The sequence below is a fragment of the Anticarsia gemmatalis genome, chromosome 29 (assembly GCF_050436995.1).
Source record: "Anticarsia gemmatalis isolate Benzon Research Colony breed Stoneville strain chromosome 29, ilAntGemm2 primary, whole genome shotgun sequence".
Lineage (NCBI taxonomy): Eukaryota > Metazoa > Arthropoda > Insecta > Lepidoptera > Erebidae > Anticarsia > Anticarsia gemmatalis.
The window spans coordinates 3,460,837-3,482,072 of NC_134773.1; the positions used below are offsets into that span (position 1 = coordinate 3,460,837).

The 21,236-nt window shown below is 37.9% G+C and overlaps 2 protein-coding genes across 3 annotated transcripts in view; one reads left to right on the top strand and one right to left on the bottom strand.

Annotated features, from left to right (window-relative positions):
• ATPCL (ATP-citrate synthase) overlaps window positions 1–14,891 on the bottom strand; it is a 61,648-nt gene extending 46,757 nt beyond the window's left edge. Inside the window, exon 1 of the mRNA XM_076133450.1 lies at window positions 14,768–14,891. The gene's annotated coding sequence lies outside the window, so the exon portion shown is untranslated. The remainder of the gene's footprint in view (window positions 1–14,767) is intronic.
• A 490-nt stretch (window positions 14,892–15,381) lies between these two features.
• On the top strand, window positions 15,382–20,970 carry LOC142985292 (uncharacterized). Of its 2 annotated transcripts, none has more exons than XM_076133379.1 (7): window positions 15,382–15,824; window positions 16,371–16,607; window positions 16,806–16,876; window positions 17,285–17,465; window positions 17,925–18,066; window positions 18,915–19,095; window positions 19,959–20,970. In XM_076133379.1, the coding sequence occupies exons 1-7, from the start codon at window positions 15,654–15,656 to the stop codon at window positions 20,158–20,160; spliced, it is 1,185 nt and encodes a 394-aa protein (XP_075989494.1). In that variant the 5' UTR covers window positions 15,382–15,653; the 3' UTR covers window positions 20,161–20,970. The 2 variants fall into 2 exon arrangements, with proteins under 2 accessions (XP_075989494.1, XP_075989495.1); XM_076133380.1 differs by having other exon boundaries at window positions 19,968–20,970.
• Window positions 20,971–21,236: the final 266 nt, after the last annotated feature.

Genomic DNA, 21,236 nt, shown 5'->3' on the forward strand with positions numbered 1-21,236 from the left:
ACTTATAATTTACTTATAAAAAAAACGTGTGAGAGAGAATGCTGAAAGAGTCATTAATTGTGCTCGCCGCGCCGGTCGGTTAACGATCAGTGGGTTAAGCAAACCTTAGGGCGGTCAATACATAGATGGGTGACATGTGGCTAAACGACTGTTACCTTAATTGACAACAAGCGGACGCCCAGTTCAAATACCACTATGCGGTCACCCATCTATAGAATGACCGCGCCAACGGTTGCTTAACTTACAGATTGTTTACCGACCGGTGAGCGCAACTGGCTATGGGCGCCTCTACTGGCTATTATAAACTTGCATTAGAATGTCGTAATATCGCAACTGCGTGCGCTACACATTACCTACTAATGAATTAGAAATTTGTTAATTACAGGACATTACGATATGAACTGTGGAAATTATGATAAACTAATTGCAATTACACATGGTAGTTAGGGCAGATCCCAATAATGTAACTGCAGATAGGCCAGCGAATTTCGAGCTAATAGCTTTAGCGGATCCAGGGGTAAATATGTGTTCAAGCACCCCAAAACTTATCCATAGCATTTGAATTTACAAGCAAGACTTCGCCCGTGTGAACAGATTTCCCTATATATCTATATAGGATAATCTAGGTTATAAACTATATGTTTATAAAATTTCATCAAAATCAGTTTAATATTAGGTCGGTGAAAGTCTTTTCGCATTATAGTATGTAAGAACTTGCAATAAAATCTCGTTGGCTTCAAGAATCACAAATAAGTACACGGTTCATTAGGGTTTCTTTCAGTGAGCTCGTGAGGTACTCAAATATCGAGCTTTTTTGTGTAGAGAAAAGATTTTATAACAAGTTCATACATTCTATAATGCGAAAAGACTTTTTCTCCGACCTAATATTTTTTCGTCAAAAAGTAACAAACATCCATACGCACTCACAAACTTTTGCATTTATTATATAAGTAGGATATGTACTAGGCCTTCGGGACTTCCCATGGTCAGAACAATCACAAATACTAATATTATTACTTAATTTTACGTGAATTAATAAATTTTATTTATGTACCACTTAAAAAACATCTTATGTTTACCGAGCGCGAGTTTGTTGTATGTTGTGCTTACAAAATCACGCGTAGGCATGGTATATCTGCAAAAACATTATTACGGCGGCTTTACAAGCTTGCCTAGGCACGGAGGTCTTTGATTTCAACTTCTTAGCTCCGGGAAATCACTCAGAATTTCTGGACCGACTTGACACTAGGTTGCCAACTACGACAAAATCTATATAATCACTAGATGACCCGGCAAACGTTGTTATGCCATAAAAAAAAAGGTGTCACTTAGGGGCATGAAAAATAGATGTTGGCCGATTCTCAGACCCACTCAATATGCTCACCAAATTTCATGAGAATCGGTCAAGCCGTTTCGGAGAAGTACGGCAACGAAAACTGTGACGCGAGAATTTTATACATTAGATTTCATCAAGAGGTATGAGAATTACACTAAGTTCTAATGGATCTGACAAACCAACCGCAGTTGTCATCTTAGGGCGCGTTCCCACTATGTCGTAACGATTAATTTATCGTAGGACGACAGTCGTCTCTTGCTGTTCCCATTATAACGATTGTTTGTCGTCAAAGAACTTTATCGTTTAGTGACTGTCGTATCTAGCCGTCCCCACTGTCACGATGATCTGTCGTCACTGCAAAAAATGTCGTATACGACAGTAAGTCGTGTCGTTCTATATGTGAACACGTCCATTTAAACATATAAGCCACGACACTTAAAACTACACGATTATCTGTCGTCACGACATAGTGGGAACGCGTCCTTAGGTTCTTAAATCGTTGACGTTTGGCGAAAATGTTGTTTTTGACAAGTGTTGCCATTAACAAAATTCAACCTAGCGAAGCCGGGTTTTCATCTAGTAAAATAATGATAAATATCCCCAAATCCAGTGTCTATTTCTTTTATTTCGAAAAAAAGTATTGTATTAGTCTTATTTTGTTTACCTGTCAATATATAAACTAATATTATAAAGCTAAAGAGTTTGTTTGTTTGAACGCGCTAATCTTTCAGTAAAAATTATTTCAGTGTTAGATAGCCTATTTATTGAGGAAGGCTATAGGCTACATATCATCACGTTACGACCAAAAGGAGCGGAGTAGCAGCAAAAAATGTTACAAAAACGGAGAAAATTTTGACCCATTCTCTTAAGTGACGCAAGCGAAGTTGCGCGGGTCAGCTAGTCGTCATATAAGAGGCGTGGCGCTGCTCAAACTACGCTAATAGATATATAAAAAACCCCACTTATTTAACTGGCTGACGTAATAAATCTCTTTGTTTGCAAACTCATTACCGACTCGAGTTTATTTAAGACATATTGAGTTCTCAGATACTTATATGAATAGTCTAATGTACTGAATGACTTGCAAATTTTTTACTACAAACGTGAAAGTATGTTCGGTCCGCTTGAACTGATAAACGGCTGAACCGATTTTGATTAAATAGAGATAATTGAATGGTTCGAGAATTTAAATTGGTTATTTTTATATGAATTCTATAGTTATTGTTAACTGGTCTCACGCCTGTTCTGGGAAGGAGTGATTTTATTTATATAAGTAAACGAGAGTGACTATTAACGTTATTGCAATAAGTATAAGTGCATCCGTTCGGGAGTTATGATGCCACAGACAGACAGACACGTCAAACTTATAACACCCATCTTTTTGCGTCGGTGGTTAAAAATGGTGCTTCAAACACTAGAAATGTATTTCTATCACAAAACAGAAAACTTCAAACAACTTATTAAGGAATCGAACCTGAGACCTCGGCAACAACTACAATGACAGAAACAGTAACATAATAAGATATACTAATATACTTTCACAAAGTAATTTGAAAGCAAGATATTTAAAATGTGACCTTTGATTGCAACCTTGGACAGTGCGTTCACGCAGTAAATTAACTATTTAACTAGGCGTATCTATAAATACTATTTGATAATTATAAACGTATAAACTTAGCAAATATCTTTATTAGATAGTAAATAATAAGAAAACTTAAGAAAAACACTCCGAAATTATTCTTCAGTGAAAAAACCCTAAATATTACTTTATTATCCTGAAACAAACATCTCCATATTATAAACTAGCTTGTGCGAGCGACTTCGTCGAAGTAATTTGATTTCACGAAATTCAGTACAGTAGTTTTTGAGTAAAAGAGTAATAAACAAACATACATCCAACCATCTTCACAAGATTTCGCAATTATCATACTAGTAGAAGAGGATAGTAAACTTAGCAAATATCTTAAATAGTAAATATTAAGGAAAACTTAAGAAAAACACTCCGAAATTATTCTTCAATGAAAAAACCCTAAATATCAGTATATTATTTTTATCCCGAAACAAACATCACCATATCATAAAGTAGCTTTTGCCCGCGACTTTGTTTGCGCGAATGTATGGTAAAAAGTATGTTTAGTGTTAATCTAGGTTATTAACTATATCTGTGCCAAATTTCATACATTTTCATTCAGTAGTTTTTGCGTGAAGTAATAACAAAGATACCTCCAACTTCACTCACTTTCAAAGTCGATGCAAAGTCTCCAACCCGCACTTGGCCAGCGTGGTGGACTCAAAGCATAAACCCTCCCTCAATTTGGGAGGAGTTCCTAGTCCAAAAGTATGCCTTGAGTCCACCACGCTGGCCAATTGCGAGTTGGGGACTTTACATACCTTCAATAACTGTTCTAAAGAACTCTCAGGCATGCAAGGTTGCATCACGATGTTTTCCTTCACCGTTGGAACAAGTGATAATTATTTTTAATACATACAACTTGGAAAAGTCATTGGTGTGTTGCCTCGGATTCGAACCTGCGACCACTTGCGTGGGAGCTACCAACTTATGCTATTCGGCTATCACTGCTCTCGTCTCTACTAAGTTAACAGACCATAATCTGTCTTCATATTGTAAATCTAGACTATTCTACCACTTATCTAATTAATATCAAATGCCTAACAACAAAATTGCTTAGATATCATATTTCCCCTTCTAAAATTTGCTTTATTAATCAATTATTCATAACTAGAGGCCGCTCGCGACTTCGTCCGCGTGGAAACTCTTGCTTCTAAATCCCGATCTATCGAGAACTCCGGGATAAAAAGCCTATATGTTATTCTAGGTCTTCAGCTACCTACATACCAAATTTCATTGTAATCGGTTCAGTAGTATTTACGAGAGAGAGTAACAAACAACTAAACATACTCACAAACTTTCGCATTTATAATATTAGTAGGATTATTCATAATGATTACTTAGCTCGGAAACTAACGACATTGAACGACCTTGCTGACGTCACAGACATGGCGGCGAGGGGAGGAATTGGCTTAAGGGTTCATTGAGGGCTTTGACCTTTTGTAAAGAGGTTTATAGAGGGGTGAGTCTGGTTTAAGAGGTAAAAAGTCTTTGTATTCTTTAAAGAAATGTTTAAAGTTTAGTTAGTAGGAAGCTGGCCATGAGGTCTCGGGTTGGATGCCTCGGGTCGAGCTAAGTTTTACTCTTTTGAAATGTATTAGCATATTAGCTATTGCTCGCAATTTCGTCCGCATGAAAATATTTCTTGGGGTGAAAAGTTTATAAGCAGTGTACCAAATTTTATTAAAATACTTAACAGTATTTTTACGTGAAGTTACGTTTTTAACAAACATACATCTATCCATCCTTACAATCTTTCGAATTTATAATATTAGTAAGATTTCTCAATAGTAACCTAGAGTTTAGTAAAATACCCATTAAATAAACTCTTATTTATTAAAGTCGGCAAAAATGTACACAATTCTATTTCGAATTGTACCGGAATTAAACTCTTTTTGCCATCAAGGACTCGTAAATAACGCAAGGTCGTCTCCAAACAAAATAATGAGATTTTTGTTTGTTTATAATTGTGTGTTAATTGTACTAAGACAACGGAAACGCACATATTCTTGCGGTAGTTGTCTTTTAACAAACTTTATTCGATTGTTGAGCACATATTTTTCTACTAAAGCAAATATTTGTTATGTACTGCACATTTGGCACAGTGGTTAACTTGATCACCGCAATAATCGTAGCGCCGCGTGTGGTTCGAATCCCACCCAGGACCAACCATTGTGTGATGAGCACGCGTATCTGTTCTGAGCCTGGTTGTGAATTATCTAAATAAGTATGTATTTAGAAGTATATAAGTATGTATAATTGTATATCAGTTATTTGGTTACCATAGTACAAGCTCTGTTTAGTTTGGAATCAAATGACCGAGTATGAGCTGTTCAATCTTCTTCTTCTTCGTGTCAATGGTTTTTTATTTTTTTTATTTTTTAGGTTTTTTAGGTACCTCCAGTTTTATATAAACAGTAAATAAATACGAGTATATGTATTATTATGTAAATATATATATACATATATATGTTATAATAATAATTAGATATATATTTAGATGTGTTTCGACCAAAAGTCGGCAACGGCAATGGCGTCATGGCTTGCCTCGGATAAGTCCTTCTTGGTACAGTTGTACGGGCACTTAGGGCAGGAGAGCAGGTGTGCCATTGTCTGGGAGGGAGCCCCACAGTCGCAGCCCTTTGAAGACGAGTCAGAGAAGCCCCACTTCGCCATATTTTCTCTGCACCGGCCAACCTGGGATCTCAGGCGATTTAATGATCTCCAGGTTGGCCAGGGCAGTTGATGTCCCGGAGGTAAAATCTCTGCTGGTTTAGGGAAGTCGGCAGGTACTGGATGTTTATTAGTCCACATGCTCTCTCTAGCCACTCGTGGGGTTACGTCCGTAGATCCAGTTCTTAAAAAACTTCTCCGGCTTTTAAGTCGTGCGCGACACATTTCGTAGTTATACAGTGGGTGGCGAGTGTCTGTCTCTTGTTTACGTTTCTCCACTGCACAAGCTACTTCGCGACGTATTTCGGGTGGAGCTATACCTGCTAGGGGGTAGAGTAAGTGGAGCGGTGTTGGTTTAAGGCAGCCCGTTATTATGCGACATGTCTCATTAAGAGCTGTATCGACTTCTTTGGCATGGGCGGAGCGGTGCCACACAGGGCACGCATATTCTCCAGCCGAGAAGGAAAGTGCGAGACCTGTGGTTCGGAGTACATGTGGCGCTGCCCCCCAGGACGATGATGTGAGACGTCGCAGCAGGTTGTTTCGAGCTCCGACTTTCTGCTTTGTGTTATAGCAGTGAGCCCTAAAAGTCAGAGCACGGTCCAAGTAGATGCCCAGGTAGCGCGGATGATTGCAGTGTTCTATGCTTACACCTCGCCACGATACATTGAGAGTCCTTTTTGCCTCACGGTTACGCAGATGGAATACGCATGCTTGTGTCTTGGATGGATTTGGCTTTAGAGCGTTGGCATCGTAGTAGTCGCCAAGTCTATCCAGTGCTAGTGTGAGTAGTGTTTCGGACTCTTCAAAGCTCGGCGTCTGGGCTGCTAGTGCAAGGTCGTCTGCGTAAATATAGCGTTTGGTACCTGGCGTTGTGGGTTGGTCATTTGTATAAATATTGAAGAGTGCAGGAGCCAGAACACTTCCTTGTGGGAGCCCATTTTTTTGAACACGCCATCTGCTTTTGTTATTATTTATGTGCACCTGAAATCGCCTATTGCTTAGAACTTCCCGCAGTATATTGATAAAGCCTAAATCACCGGTCAAAGTATAAGCTTTCCCCAGTAGTTTTCTTACGTTGACGGTATCATACGCAGCGGTCAAGTCGACGAAGACGACCCCCGTTACGTTTTTAGTTTCAAAGCCATCCTCAATGTGTTGTACCAGATTGAGGGTTTGGCTTGTGCAAGATTTGCCTGGACGAAAACCGGCTTGCTCCGGTATCAGTGTTGGTTCTAGGATGGGGGTGAGGCGATTTAGTAACATTCTTTCGAAAAGCTTGTATGTGTGACATAACAAGGAAATGGGACGATAGCTTTTTGGGTCCGATGGGCATTTGCCGGGCTTAAGGAGTGCAATGACTTTAGTTCGTCTCCACAGTTTTGGGATCTTTAAGTCTTTCAGGCATGAGTTGAACATATCCAAAAGCCATGATGTCGCCACGGGGCCCAGGTGTTTAATTTGTTCTGTTGTTATGTCATCTATACCAGCAGCTTTACCATATTTTAGTGAGTGTATGCCAGTGATTATTTCATTTAATGTGAATGGTTTGCTAATGTTGCTATGGTTATCATTTTCCGTGCTAGTAGTTGGTGTTTTGGTTCTGGTCAGTCGTTGCGGTGGTTTTCCGTTCAACAATAGTTGGTGGGCAATTTGATTTGCCGTTACCTTTCCAGGGTTTATGGGCTTTGGTGGATCTCCCGTGAGTTTTCTGATAGTGGACCAGGCTTTTTTGCTGTTGTGGGTCATATCGACGCTATCGACAAGCCTCATCCAACTCTGCTTGCGGCTCTCGCTTACCAAGCGCATCAACTCCTCTCCTGTCGAGAGCGTCTCCTCCGAGAAGGGGTCCTTCTCGTAGAGAGATTGGTAGTGGGAAAACAATTTTGCAGAGTCACCATTTAAGCCGGGTATATAGGGTGTGCGACAGCCTCGAGGGATACACTTACGAGAGGTTTTAGCTGTTCAATGATATTTATTTATTATTACATCAAACACTACGCTTCCTAGTAATTGAATTGTTTTTTTTTCTATAAAATACTTAATATCACGCCTGTTAAACCCGAAGATTGAGTAGACTGAAGTGCATGAAAATCCCACGTTTCGCCATTAAAAATGTAAGTCCCATGTAATAGGGAGCAACCTATTATGCAGGGATCGTTGCCAAATTCTGGGCTGCTATTGAGACATATCCTACTAATATTATAAATGCGAAAGTTTGTGAGAATGTTTGTATGTAAGGATGTTTGTTACTCTTTCACGCAAATACTACTGAACCGATTACGATAAAATTTGGTATGTAGGTAGCTGAAGACCCAGAATAACACATAGGCTACTTTTATCCCGGAGTTCCCGAGGGATCAGGATTTACACGGGAATGGTTTGCACGCGGACGAAGTCGCGGGCGGCCTCTAGTTCTAAAATAAATTAGACACGAGTAGCAGCACTTTGCCCGACCCGGGAATCGAACTCAAGACCTCTTGATGAGCTATCGATCGTGCTACAGAGGCAGTCTTTTTGTTTCTATGTTGCCTTGCTTGCTATTTATCTCAATCAAAATTAACAATTCTGTGAGTTTTCCATAATAAAGTATCTGTATCAAACAGGCCACCGTCAGCTGTATAAGCCGAGTCACTGATGTTATACATTTGAATGTTGTATACCTCCACGAACCTTGTATACAAGACTCTCTACTAAGTTGTTATATACTTTTAAACTTTTATCAGCTATCATGGCAGTACCTGTCTATACCATTAAACAGGAACGGCTTAATATGTCAATTCAACTAACATATTTGACAGGCTTGACACGGCTTAACTGACATCTAAGCCTAAATATTACGCAATTATACCGGCTTATCAAGCAATTAAGGTACATAGAGAGATTTGATTGACATCTCGGCTTTTAGTACTTTGTTATGAAAATAGCCGGGCTGGACAATTACTGCATCCGTGGCGCAGTGGTTAAGGTCATCACGCTGTTACGATTGTATCGGGAGGTCGTGAGTTCGATTCCCACACGGAATAATAATTTGTGCAATCCACAAATAATTGTTTCGGGTCTGGTTGTACTTTGTGTCCGTTGTTTATATGTTTGTAAAAATCCCCGAAACACGAGAGCAACTCTTACCCCCGTATTAGTATTGCTACAAACATAGATGGTTCCATTCATCGGTCGGCAAAACCCTTGGCGCAGTCATTCCATAGATGGGTAATCGCATAGTGGTATTTGAGCTGAACGTCTCCGTGCTTTGAAGAGCACGTAAAAAGTCAGTCTCCGTTGTTGTCTATGATAACAGACGTTAAGCCACGTCAAACTCAGCTTGAACAACTTTGACACTAGGTTGACCACTAACCATACGATAAGATTCAAAATACATCTTGCCATACATGTTTGCTTTTACAAACGTATTCTACAAAGGTCACTACCAGATAGTACGGTATCTAGAGGTCTTATCTGTTACATAACCGTCAGATAGGTCGCAACTTTGTGCTAGATCTAGATCAATTGACATTGATTATGATATCGACCTTTTATGAACGTTTCATTACACGGTAATGTTCGTATATGATTGGTTGTACAGGGTTGCCATGAATCCATACTAATATTATAAATGCGAAAGTAACTCTGTCTGTCTCTCTGTCTGTTACTCAATCACGCCTAAACTACTGAACCAATTTGCATGACATTTGGTATGGATATATTTTGATACCCGAGAAAGGACATTGGCTATATATCATCACGCTACGACCAAAAGGAGCAGAGTATCAGTAAAAAATGTTACAAAAACGGGGAAAAATTTCACCCCTTCTCTCTTAATGGACGCAAGTGAAGTTGCGCGGGTCAGCTAGTATAAAATAAATTTACAAATTAAAGTCCCACTGCTGGGCAAGGGTCTCCTGCCAAACAAGGAAGGGATGAGACTTTAAGTCCACCACGCTGCCCAAGTGAAGGCTGGGGACTTTGACTTTGCATGCCCTCAATAAATGTATTAAATAATTTAAAGATTCTGTATAGTCGGTACTATCGAGTATCGAGAGTTTGACATTTAAAATGTACTACAAAATAGTTCTTACAACGTCCGCTAGAGGCGCTGATTTTCATTAGAACATTTCTTAGCTAGCCGATTGATCACAGTCCATAGTGTTAGGAAATCGCTCGTTCAAAGCTAGCTCTTATTTTCAGCTTCTCCATTTACTAAGAGACAAATTACTCTATCTTCAAATCCTCAAAATCTCTTCAGTGAAGAATTAACGCAAGTAAATAGTGTACTGTATCTACAAACACGTGGTTATATAACAAAGAACTACAACCTTGACACCGCGACATTGCCTACATTAACTATACTTCGAAAATTGTTTCAAGTAATTATTACGTGCCGTATTTAGCTAGCCCTTCGCCTATTATTGTACTCTAACAGTCAGTTTCTTCATAAATATCCATAGTAATTGCAAAAGCCAATCCCTCTTATTCATAAAAATATATGAAGTTAAGAAAGGCTTATAAAGAGGTTTGTTTCTTTCACTCCTTAGCGAAATGAAAAAGAGAAAACATATTGTAGTAGTTTTTTAACTAAGATAGGTTTATAGTGTGTTTTTGTAGGTACACTCTCTCTTCCTTCACTCTCATAACCCAGTGGGACGGATAACCGACACGACCAGTGAGAGGTCCGGCGCAGAACCGACGGCTTTACATGCTTTCCGATGCACGGAGATCTTCAACCTCATTGCTTCCTAACGCCGGGCAATTTTTGTGAAATTCTTTGTGTGAACTCGTAATAAAATTTCTTCGGCTTCAAGAATCACAAATGAGTACACGGTTCATTAGGTTTCTTTCAGTGAGCTCGTGAGGTACCCAAATATCGAGTTTTTTTGTGTAGAGAAAAGATTTTATTACAAGTTCGTACATACTATAATGCGAAAATACTTTTTCCCCGACCTAATATATTAACATCTAGTACGTAGCCCGACCGATAATCGAATTCAAAACCTTAAAATCAGTACATTTACCCCAGAAATAAGTTCTAACAATCCAAATATGTTCTATACACGTAACTTTCCTCGCATGTATCAGTGTATTCTCGCGACACCTGACCTCCGATAGCCGCTGACCCAGGGTGCTCGCAATGTCGCATCAAAGACGTCCTCTGCGCGACTCTAGGAAGTGATAACGGGAAGGTCGTTCAGAACGAAGTAGGGGGAGGGAAAATGTCACGAAAATGGGGTTATTTGTTATATTTAATTGGTCGCAGGTCCGAACCCGAAGCAACACACCAATGACTTTTAGAAGTTATGTGTGTATTAGAAATTATTATCACATGCTCCAACGGTGAAGGAAAACATCGTGAGGAAACCTTGCATGCCTAAAATTTGTTTAATACATTTATTGAGGGCATGCAAAGTCCTCAACCCGCACTTGGCCAGCGTGGTGGACTCAAGGCCTAACCCCTTCCTTATTACGGGAGGAGACCTTGCCCAGCAGTGGGACAGTAATGGGTTAAATTTGTTTGTTGTTATTTAAAAAGACAACTCCCACACTAAAAATTGCTCTTGTGTTGACTTTTACAAACATACAAACAACGGACACAAAGTACAACCAGAACCGAAACAAATTTTTGTGGATCGCACAAGTCATTGTTCCGTTAAGAATCGAACCCACGACCTTCCGACGCAATGGTATTGGCGTAGCGACCTAAGCAACTGCGCCATGGAAGCAGAGCAAACTATAGTGTTAGTTCAAGATAGAATAAATATGCTTACTTTCTGGGAAAATGGAGTTGGAAAGGGACAAAATTATAGTTTTCAGTCCAAGATAGTATGAAGCGACTGCCTATGGAACCTCCATAACACAGTGACCTGGATTATGTTTTTTTTTTCTTTTGTTTTTTTTTAAAGACAACTCCCGCACTAAGAATTGCTCTTGTGTCGCGGGGACTTTTACAAACATACAAACAACGGATTATAACATGATACTTCTCGGTAAGACTGGTTGTCAGACTTAAAATCTGATCTGACTGATCATAATTGTGACATTGTTATTAATCATTATCATGACATTGTTATTAATAATTATTATGACATTGTTATTAATTTGGAAATATTGACATTTAAAAAGAGCAAGCCGTGAGTTTCTTGCCGTTTCTTCTCACGAGCAACAGCTTTTCTGAAACGGTGGTAGATAAAAATATTTTGACGATTTCAAATACTTGTTAAAGTTTATGAAATAAAAATTATTTGACTTTGACTTCAAGCTTCTGACTACTGGTAACGACTATCAAAGACCTTTGAAATACGTATAATTCGTTTTTACGAATTACAGTTTAAACTGCCTTTGTGGCGCGGTTGTGGTTGTGACAATTGTTACCCACGTGGTTCCGGGTTCGATTCTCAGGTCGGACAAAGTGCAATTATTGAGCTTTTTCTAACATATATAAGATTATTCTCAATAGTAGTCCGGAGTTTGGTTTCCGGTATATGGCAATAAGCTCGCCATCTTTTTTTTGGGACTAACATTGTTAATGGCGAAACGTGGGTGTTTTATAGAGCTCCGTTTAAACCTTCGGATGTTATTATGTGTAGTTTTCCACAAAGGCGTCTAAAGAGAAAGATTTCTAGAAATGTTAGGTTCGGCCGCAATGTTACATAATTTTATTGATTAACGCTGCCGACTGCTATATTAACTTCTATGCTCTAAGAAACAAAGTAATGCCTTATAGAACCTTTTGAATAACGACTTTGGACGATAATGTATCTGGCTGCTGGTCACGAGCTCTTAGGTTTGATTTCCGGGTCGGGCGAAGTGTTATTGGTCTTCTCCAACTTAGATTACCAACAGTTGTTCAGATTTTTAGTACGGGAATGTGGCAATAAGCTTGCCTGTAAGGTATTTGACTACCAGTCAAATCAGCTACTCTTTATGAAATGTCAAAAACACATTTTAGTATAAAAATACGACATAGTGACGTCACATATTCCTGAGCATAATGTTTAAGTCTGTAATAATTTTCATTGCAACATTATTTTAGAAAAAAATTACTGCAGGAGCACTTTGGATGAACCTTTTACGAGAACAAGTTTAATAATTTTTCGTTAACCCAGTCAACTATACTATTATAGAAGACTAACACAACTAACAACTAACTGTGTATTTTGCTACTATTAGCAAAATACACAGTATTTCATACACCTCTGCCTACACTATGGGTATAACAGGCATGATGTATATAAGGGTCAAGCTATTTCAAACATTTTGATAAACAAGTTATATCATCAATTATCACTCTGTAACTAAGTACATAAATAAATTGATACTGCAAATAAGAATACACTTATAAGTTGTTATTTTTTTTGCAAGTCAATGTTTATAAGGCTCTTACAAATATGTTGTTTATTCTTAATCTATACTTAATATTATAAAGCTGAAGAGTTTGTTTGTTTGAACGCGCTAATCTCAGGAACTACTGGTGCGATTTGAAAAATTGTTTCAGTGTTAGATAGCCCATTCATTGAGGAAGGCTATAGGCTATATATCATCACGCTACGATCAATAGGAGCAGAGTAACAGTGAAAAAATTTTACAAAAACGGGGAAAATTATGATTATCTTAAGTGACGCAAGCGAAGTTGCGCGGGTCAGCTAGTAATATTATAAAGCTGAAGAGTTCGTTTGTTTGAACGCGCTAATCTCAGGAACTACTGGTGCGATTTGAAAAATTGTTTCAGTGTTAGATAGCCCATTTATTGAGGAAGGCTATAGGCTATATATCATCACGCTACAACCAATAGGAGCAGAGTACCAGTGAAAAATGTTACAAAATCGGGGAAAATTTTGACCCATTCTCTCTTATGTGACGCAAGCGAAGTTGCGCGGGTCAGCTAGTGGAATATAATAATACATAGATAACATTACTCCTGTTAAACACAAAGGTGTAGGTAGACGTATATGAAGAGCACTAACCTTTCGCAATTAACAACGATATGCAGCGTCCACTCTAAGCGAGCAGCTTGCGAGGCAATACCTCAGTCTCGCTCATTTCAATTTAAAAGAAAAAAGGACTGAGATATTGCCTCGGGAGGCTGCTCCCTTAGTCTGGACGTGGCTTTAGTCCCTTGCAGAAGAGTGCCCACATTGACAAAGTTCAGGGACATTACATACCCTCAAGAAAAAGTTTTTATACAGTAAAAAACGTTTTAGGTATGCATGGTCTCGTTACAATTTTTTCCTTCACCGATATAACAGGTGATCATTATTTCTAATACACATATCACTTGGAAGACACATTAGCGTGTTGTCGTAGGTGTGTGTGGTTTGAACCCATTTTACCACTTGTGTGGAAAGTGCAAGCTTAGACCCTATGTCCCCAATGCTTATTTTGCCCAAAATCATGTGAATGTTATTGTCAAATCATGTCAGGTCATGTCATATTAGCTACTGTGAAACTTGTGTATATGTATTACATCATATTTCAGATATATTGCAGTCAGATACATTTTTATAGCTACTGAATCATATTTTATTTTATTTATATCTAAACAGCTTAAGATTATCTTTCGGCTATCGTAAGTCTATCACAATTGGAAATAAATACATGCATTTGATTAAAAAGATACTGATTAATAACTTCCTGTGACAGAAAATATAGAATTTATACCTAAATTATGTATGTTACTAGTTCAACGTTTCACCTACTTTTGTAGTAGACTTCAACTAGGCTGAATACGTTTATGTCAAATATAAAAAAAAAGTAATCATAGCCTAAATTTCATCATTTTCGCGCATCAAAAAAATAATAACAAAACGGTAATTAATGTAGGAAGAGAGTAGCTGTAAAAATGTTAGCGCTTATGATATAAATGTTAAGTAGGTATTTTAATCATTCTTTAGAAAGCCTCAAACATCGAACGCACGTCGATGCGGAAGCATGCAAACAATTTAACGAATTATAGATAAATAAATTATATCTTCAGTGTACAATCGTTACGCCGCAATCACTGGTGAGAACGACCATCAACTTACAAACGGATTATACGATCAATTCATATAAATCAGCATTTATATGCCGATAACAGTTATCTGTATCTAATACGACTTTCGAGATTAAATACACAAAAAAACAAAAGCAATACTCACTGATATGCTTCAACGCGTAGCGCACTGGTATAGAAGCACTGTAAAATCACTGATAAGTAATCTAAAGATTAATAAATCCAACGAAAACGACCGACCGACTAGCCGATGTCACCACGATTGACGTTTGCAGCGCGGCCATTTCTGGGGCTTGTTCGAAAACTCCGATTATATCCTATAATGTTAAGCTAATTTGCGTTTTTTCTTAATTCAACATTTGTTTCTTTCAATAAAAAATGACGCAAAAACCAATTTATTGCCTAAAAATTATAATTTGACTTTTGGATAGTTTTCTGAAATATTTTTATATGCTGAAATGTGTTATCAAAAATTATCTTGAACATATTCTTGGTATCGGAACGAACCGTTAAACACAGTTACACGTTTAGTTCCTGCGTTGACAAATGAAATTAATCATAATAATGGTAGTTTAATCGTATTTTTACAATATTAAGTATGCGTATTTGTGCTGTATTAAGTAGAAAATTATTTCACTTTACACAAAAATAGACGTTTACTTTCACAAATAAGGTTGAGGAAGTAACACACGAGGGCTTGATAATGCAAACTAAACGCAATTTTGAGTTTTCATTTCATTTTACTTTGATTGTTTCTAATTGTAGCAGTGTCACTTGGAAATATATAAAACATTAATTATTCAGCTACTCGGTTGTAATTCATAATTATTCATTTCCTTAAAAGCTAGTACTAAACAATGCGGCATAATTACCCATATCAGTTGCGTCTATCCTATGCAAAGACATTAAAAAGGTAGCGACAAACGTAAATAAAAAAATGGTTGTCAATATTTATTTTAACAACCAGCATATAAACATTATAAAAACTAGATCGAAAGTTGTAATAGATTTATAACAAATTGTCTGTAACCATGGAAGTGGTCGACGCAACAAGTGGAGTGGTTCACGTAAAAAAAATAGATTTATCGACCATAATGAACTCTTGTCGTATTTGTATGGCTCGGAATGTAAATATGACTAGTATATTTGGTCCTAATAGCGAGAATATTATAGAAGAGATACTATATTGCACTGGAGTGTGTGTAAGTATACTTAAATATGTATTTTGTTACACTAATATGGTTGTGTCAAAACAGTTCCATATAAGAACACGTATAGATAGGGTCACTATACAAATTCACCAAGAATTTTTGACAGAAACATTCAGAAATAATATTTGTGTTGACCAAGGATTTAAACCCAAGATTTTTGCATGGCAGCCATCTTTCAACCCACAGCACCACAGAGGCAGTCATTTTCAAATATCTTTGCTATTGGCTAACTCTTAAGAATTAATTCAAATCTTTAATCTATAGTTCCATTGTGTGTTTGTTTCTGGCTTACTGTACCTTGAGTCTGTAGTTACAAGTTGTACATTATTCTTCCAATCCAAATATTGATCAATATCTATGTAGCTCATCAGTTACTGAATAACTGACAACACACAGCCTAAATAACTGAGCATAGTAACTTGGAGTTTGTATGAGAGATGTTTTTAATTTCTCCACTGGCATAGCCTAAAGCTTGTTTAATTTAAAAAATACTATCATACAGTAGCATATTATTTAACAACCTATATTTCTTTACAGATTAAAAAGGAAGACGGTCTCCCATCAAAGATATGTATAACATGTCTCACAAACCTATCAATCGCGTTTAAATTCAAGACGTCCTGCACTCTTGCCGATGAGACGTTCCGTAAGCTGATCGTTGAAGAGATCAAGGAAGAAGGCATCAAAACTGAAAGTATTAAAGATGAAGAACAGGAGACTGATGTGGAATATGAGACGGTGATTGAGTATGACATTGTTGACTCGGAGGGAGAGGTGAGTGTTCACTTTACACTTTTAATAATGATAAAGCTACCCAGGAGATCTGTTTTTTCTGAACAAAGAGCCCTAAGTGTTGCCAGCATGGTGGAATCAAGGCCTAATCCGTCCTTCATTCTGGGAGGAAACCATTGCCCAGCATTGAGACATTTATCAGTTAGATTTAAAGTGATTTTTAATTTAAAATATTTACAGATCAAAGATGTGGAAGTCAAACTGGATACGACAGAGGAATTGCAGACAATCCCGAAAAAAACTAATAAATGGTTTGTATTTAAAAAATACAGTATCTGACTACTCATTCGGCGCAATGGTTAACATAGACATCGATCTTTATTAAATACTTCAACATGAGATGATTTCAAACAGCCATTTTGTCACGTATCGCTTTGAGATTAACGCCGATTTAACCTGGTCAAAACGTCAAGATTTAAACAAAGCATCGGAATATTCCTAGTTTTAATTTTAAAAAAATCGGCCAAGCGTGACAAAAAAGTCAACTTTTATTGCATAGGAGCCTCTCTTAAATATTTATACATACAGAAAATCTCGCCTTTTCCTACAGAGTTAGGTAGAGACCAAAAAACGGCACTTGCTACGATCCTTACAAACTTCCCTTGCCTCATTCACATACATACATCTTGTTATACATAAATTGTCTTCATAATTTTCAGTATACCCGAGCCAACAAAACGTGGTCGTCCGAAAGCCGGTAGCAAGCGAACTATCCGGCTGAAAAAGTTTAAATTCAAGAAATTGTATTGTGAAGCATGTGATATAAAATTTGATAATAAACAACAGTGTGATGAACACAAGAAGGCAAAGCATAAAGACAGTGATACCTGGGTGTGTGAGGTTAGTATGTATTTATGAACTAGCTGATGTGTAGTAATAGTGAACGTCTTCTGGCCGATATTCGGCTATGGTGGTCAGTTTCATTGAAACAAACCAACGGTTTATAGTGTCCAAGTGTGTGCACAATACACAGATATAATCTCTATTTCTCTCACAACCAGTGACAGTTCAGGCGCAGGACCGAGGACTTTATGTGCTCTCCGAGGCACGGAGGCCCGCGACCTCAACTTTCTAACTCCGGGCAATTTTTGAGAAATTATTAACAGAAAATTCAGAGAAGACTTTTTGAATTCGAACCCGTGACCTCTTGCGCGGCGGTCGCATCCACTATCGATTACATTACCCTTATGTGTTACTAACGTAGTAACAAAAGGGCGAAACGCACTTCATAGACCTCTACCTACACGTTCGGATATAACAGGCAAATTGAAATGAAAATAAATATATTTTTATTTTCAGATCTGCGGCAAACTGTTCCTCCACCGGGCATCGCACTACACACATATAAAGTCCCACTTGCCGCCTAAATACGCGTGCGAGCAATGTGACTACAAGACCTGGCATAAATATGACTTGGTCAAACATATAAGAATACATACTGGTACGTATCCTACTAATATTATAAATGCGAAAGTTTGTTAGAACGTATGTATGTATGGATGTTTGTTACTCTTTCACGCAAATACTACTGAATCGATTACGATGACATTTGGTATGTAGGTAGCTGAAGACCCGGAATAACACATAGGCTACTTTTTATCCCGGAGTTCCCGAGGGATCGGGATTTACACGGGAAGGGTTTCCACGCGGACGAAGTCGCGGGTGGCCTCTAGTATTACATAAATAAAACGATCGATTTCCGAGGTTAAGCTACGCTTGCCGAGGTTGTTCTTTGGATGGGTGACCATTTTATGCATATCAAGTTCCTCCGTGTTTCGGAAGGCAAGTTAAATTGTGGGTCCCGGTAGTCAGTGTTAAAGATCTTTGACAGTCGTTAACAGTAGTCAGAAGCTTGAAAGTCTGACAACCAGTCTTACCGAAGGGTACCGTGTTATAACCCAGGTAACTGTGTTGTGGAGGTCCGATAGACAGTCGCGGCATGCAAAACACTGGTATTCAGCTGCATCTGGTGATACTGGAAGCCGACTCCAACATAGTTGGAAGAAAGACTAGCCTGATATATTAGGTCGGGGAAAATGTTTTTTCGCATTATAGTATGTATGAACTTGTAATAAAATCTTTTCTCTACACAAAAAAGCTCGATATTTGGGTACCTCACGAGCTCACTGAAAGAAACCTAATCAACCGTGTACTCATTTGTGATTCTTGAAGCCAAAGAGATTTTATTACAAGTTCATACATACTATAATGCGAAAAGACTTTTTCCCCGACCTAATATAATAGTTAACTACTCTATTAATCATTGTAATCCACTTTTCTATATTTCAGGTGTTAAAATGTATCAATGCGAGTACTGCACATCGTCTTACTACACATCGTCTAATCTGACGGGACATATCAGACGGAATCATATGAAAGAACGACCGTTTGAGTGCCACCTGTGTAGGAGCACGTTCTTCGATAGAACCAAACTTAATAGACATATTGATTCACATAACGAGATTAAAAGGTGAGTGGAATGTTTATTAATACATACATAATATTATGTTATAACACAGGTAACTATGTTGTGGAGGTCTGATAGGCAGTCGCTCCATGTAATATACTGGTAGTCAGCATCCAGTGAGACTGGTAGTCGTCTCCAACATAGATGGAAGAGAGACTAGGCTGATCTATACTAATATTATAAAGCTGAAGAGTTTGTTTGTTTGTTTGTTTGAACGCGCTAATCTCGGGAACTTCTGGTCCGATTTGAAAAATTCTTTCAGTGTTAGATAGCCCATTTATCGAGGAAGGCTATAGGCTATATATCATCACGCTACGGCCAATAGGAGCAGAGTACCAGTGAAAAATGTTACAAAAACGGGGAAAATTTTGATTCTTTCATGTGACGCAAGCGAAGTTGCGCGGGTCAGCTAGTATTTAATATAACTTAACTGCACGTTTGACGCAGTGGTTCGCCTCGCCGCAATAATCACACGGGACCAATATTTGTGTTATGAGCACAAGTGAGTTTTAAGCCTGTTCGTTCATTTATCTATATAAGTATGTATTTAGAAGTATATAAGTGTGTTTAGGTTAAGCCTCTCTTCCAGCAATGAGGGAGGGGCCAGACCTTGAGTCCACCAACACATCCACCGACTTTACAATCTTTTTTAAGAATTGTGGTGAACAGCTCTCAGGCATGCAAGATTTCATCACGATGTTTCTCAATTATAGAGTAGCATTCACAGCACAAGTCATTAGATAAAAATTGCCTCTTTTTACAAGGACTTTTGATATCGACATCTTAAATTTTATTCCTGAATCTTGTATCACATTTTGACAACTACACCGACACTAGCTCCAATTAACACAGATTAACGTACCCAGTGTTCCCAGGTTCGAGTGCGAGGTGTGTCACGCGTGCTTCACGCGCCGCTGCTACTGGAAGAAGCACCTCCTCCGCCAGCACGACATCGTCACCCCCCCTCAGAGACCTGGCAGGCAGAAGGTCAACGCGCTCGTCGGGGAACATCTCATCAACAAACAGATCACGCAACTCGTCAACAACGATAAACAACAACATGTGTAGAGGAACAATAAATAGAAAAAAATCTTCCATTAAAATTCTCGTTAAAAAAAATCTAAGATATTTTGAAAACAACGCCATCTAGCAGAGGTTATTGAAACTATGATGGCTTGAGTGAAAATACGTTAGGGCCATCTAGTGAAAATCATTGGAACTACAAATTCTTTGTCGATAATATTTTAACGCCATCTAGAGTATGCATGAAGAACTAATATAAAATGGCTATTGTAAAATAGCGCCATCTAACGGAAGTTCAACATTTTGGGTACCTGGAATGAATAAACTTTCTTATCAATTTTGTTAAAGATTGATAATGTAAATGGCGATTTAAGAAATTGTGACCTTTCTGTTTAGACGAAAGGTTTATATTTTTACAAATTTCCTCCTTGTCATTGGCTATAGTAATATAAGTTCTAATTTTCATATTACCGACATACAAGCCAGTCTTGTATTGCCCAATGTCGTTATTATGAAAAATAGGACTTTCTTTTTATTTTAGACTATAAAGTCTGCCAAAAAAAATTACTGTAATTGAATAAGATGATCTAAATTTTGAAGGTTGTATTCCTCCAACAGCGAACCTTGGATACAAGACTATCTACTAAGTTGTTGGCCTAAAAAAAATTGGAAAAATTCGGTCTTCTAATATGTTTGTATCATGTTTCGTATCTCAGAAACGACTAGACCAATATAATTGAAGTTTATGTAAATAGGTGGGTTGTATGAACGCAATAATATGTACAAATTGTTATATATAAGTGTGTATGTATATAATATAAGATTGTTTTAATATATAGTTATGTTTTAACCGGATTTATACGTCTTTTATTTGTTTTTTAGCCCGCGATTGGTCAGTGTGGGGGACTCAGGGTCTAAACCCTCCCTTATTCCGGGAGGAGACCCTTGCCCAGCAGTGGGACATTAATGGGTTATTTAAGCACAAACAACTACATCATTAAAGAAATATACCTACATAATATCCTTCCTCTGTAATCGTGTGAATCTCGATCCCTCGGGAACTCCGGGATAAAAAGTAGCCTATGTGTTACTCTTGGTCTTCAGTTACCTATATACCAAAT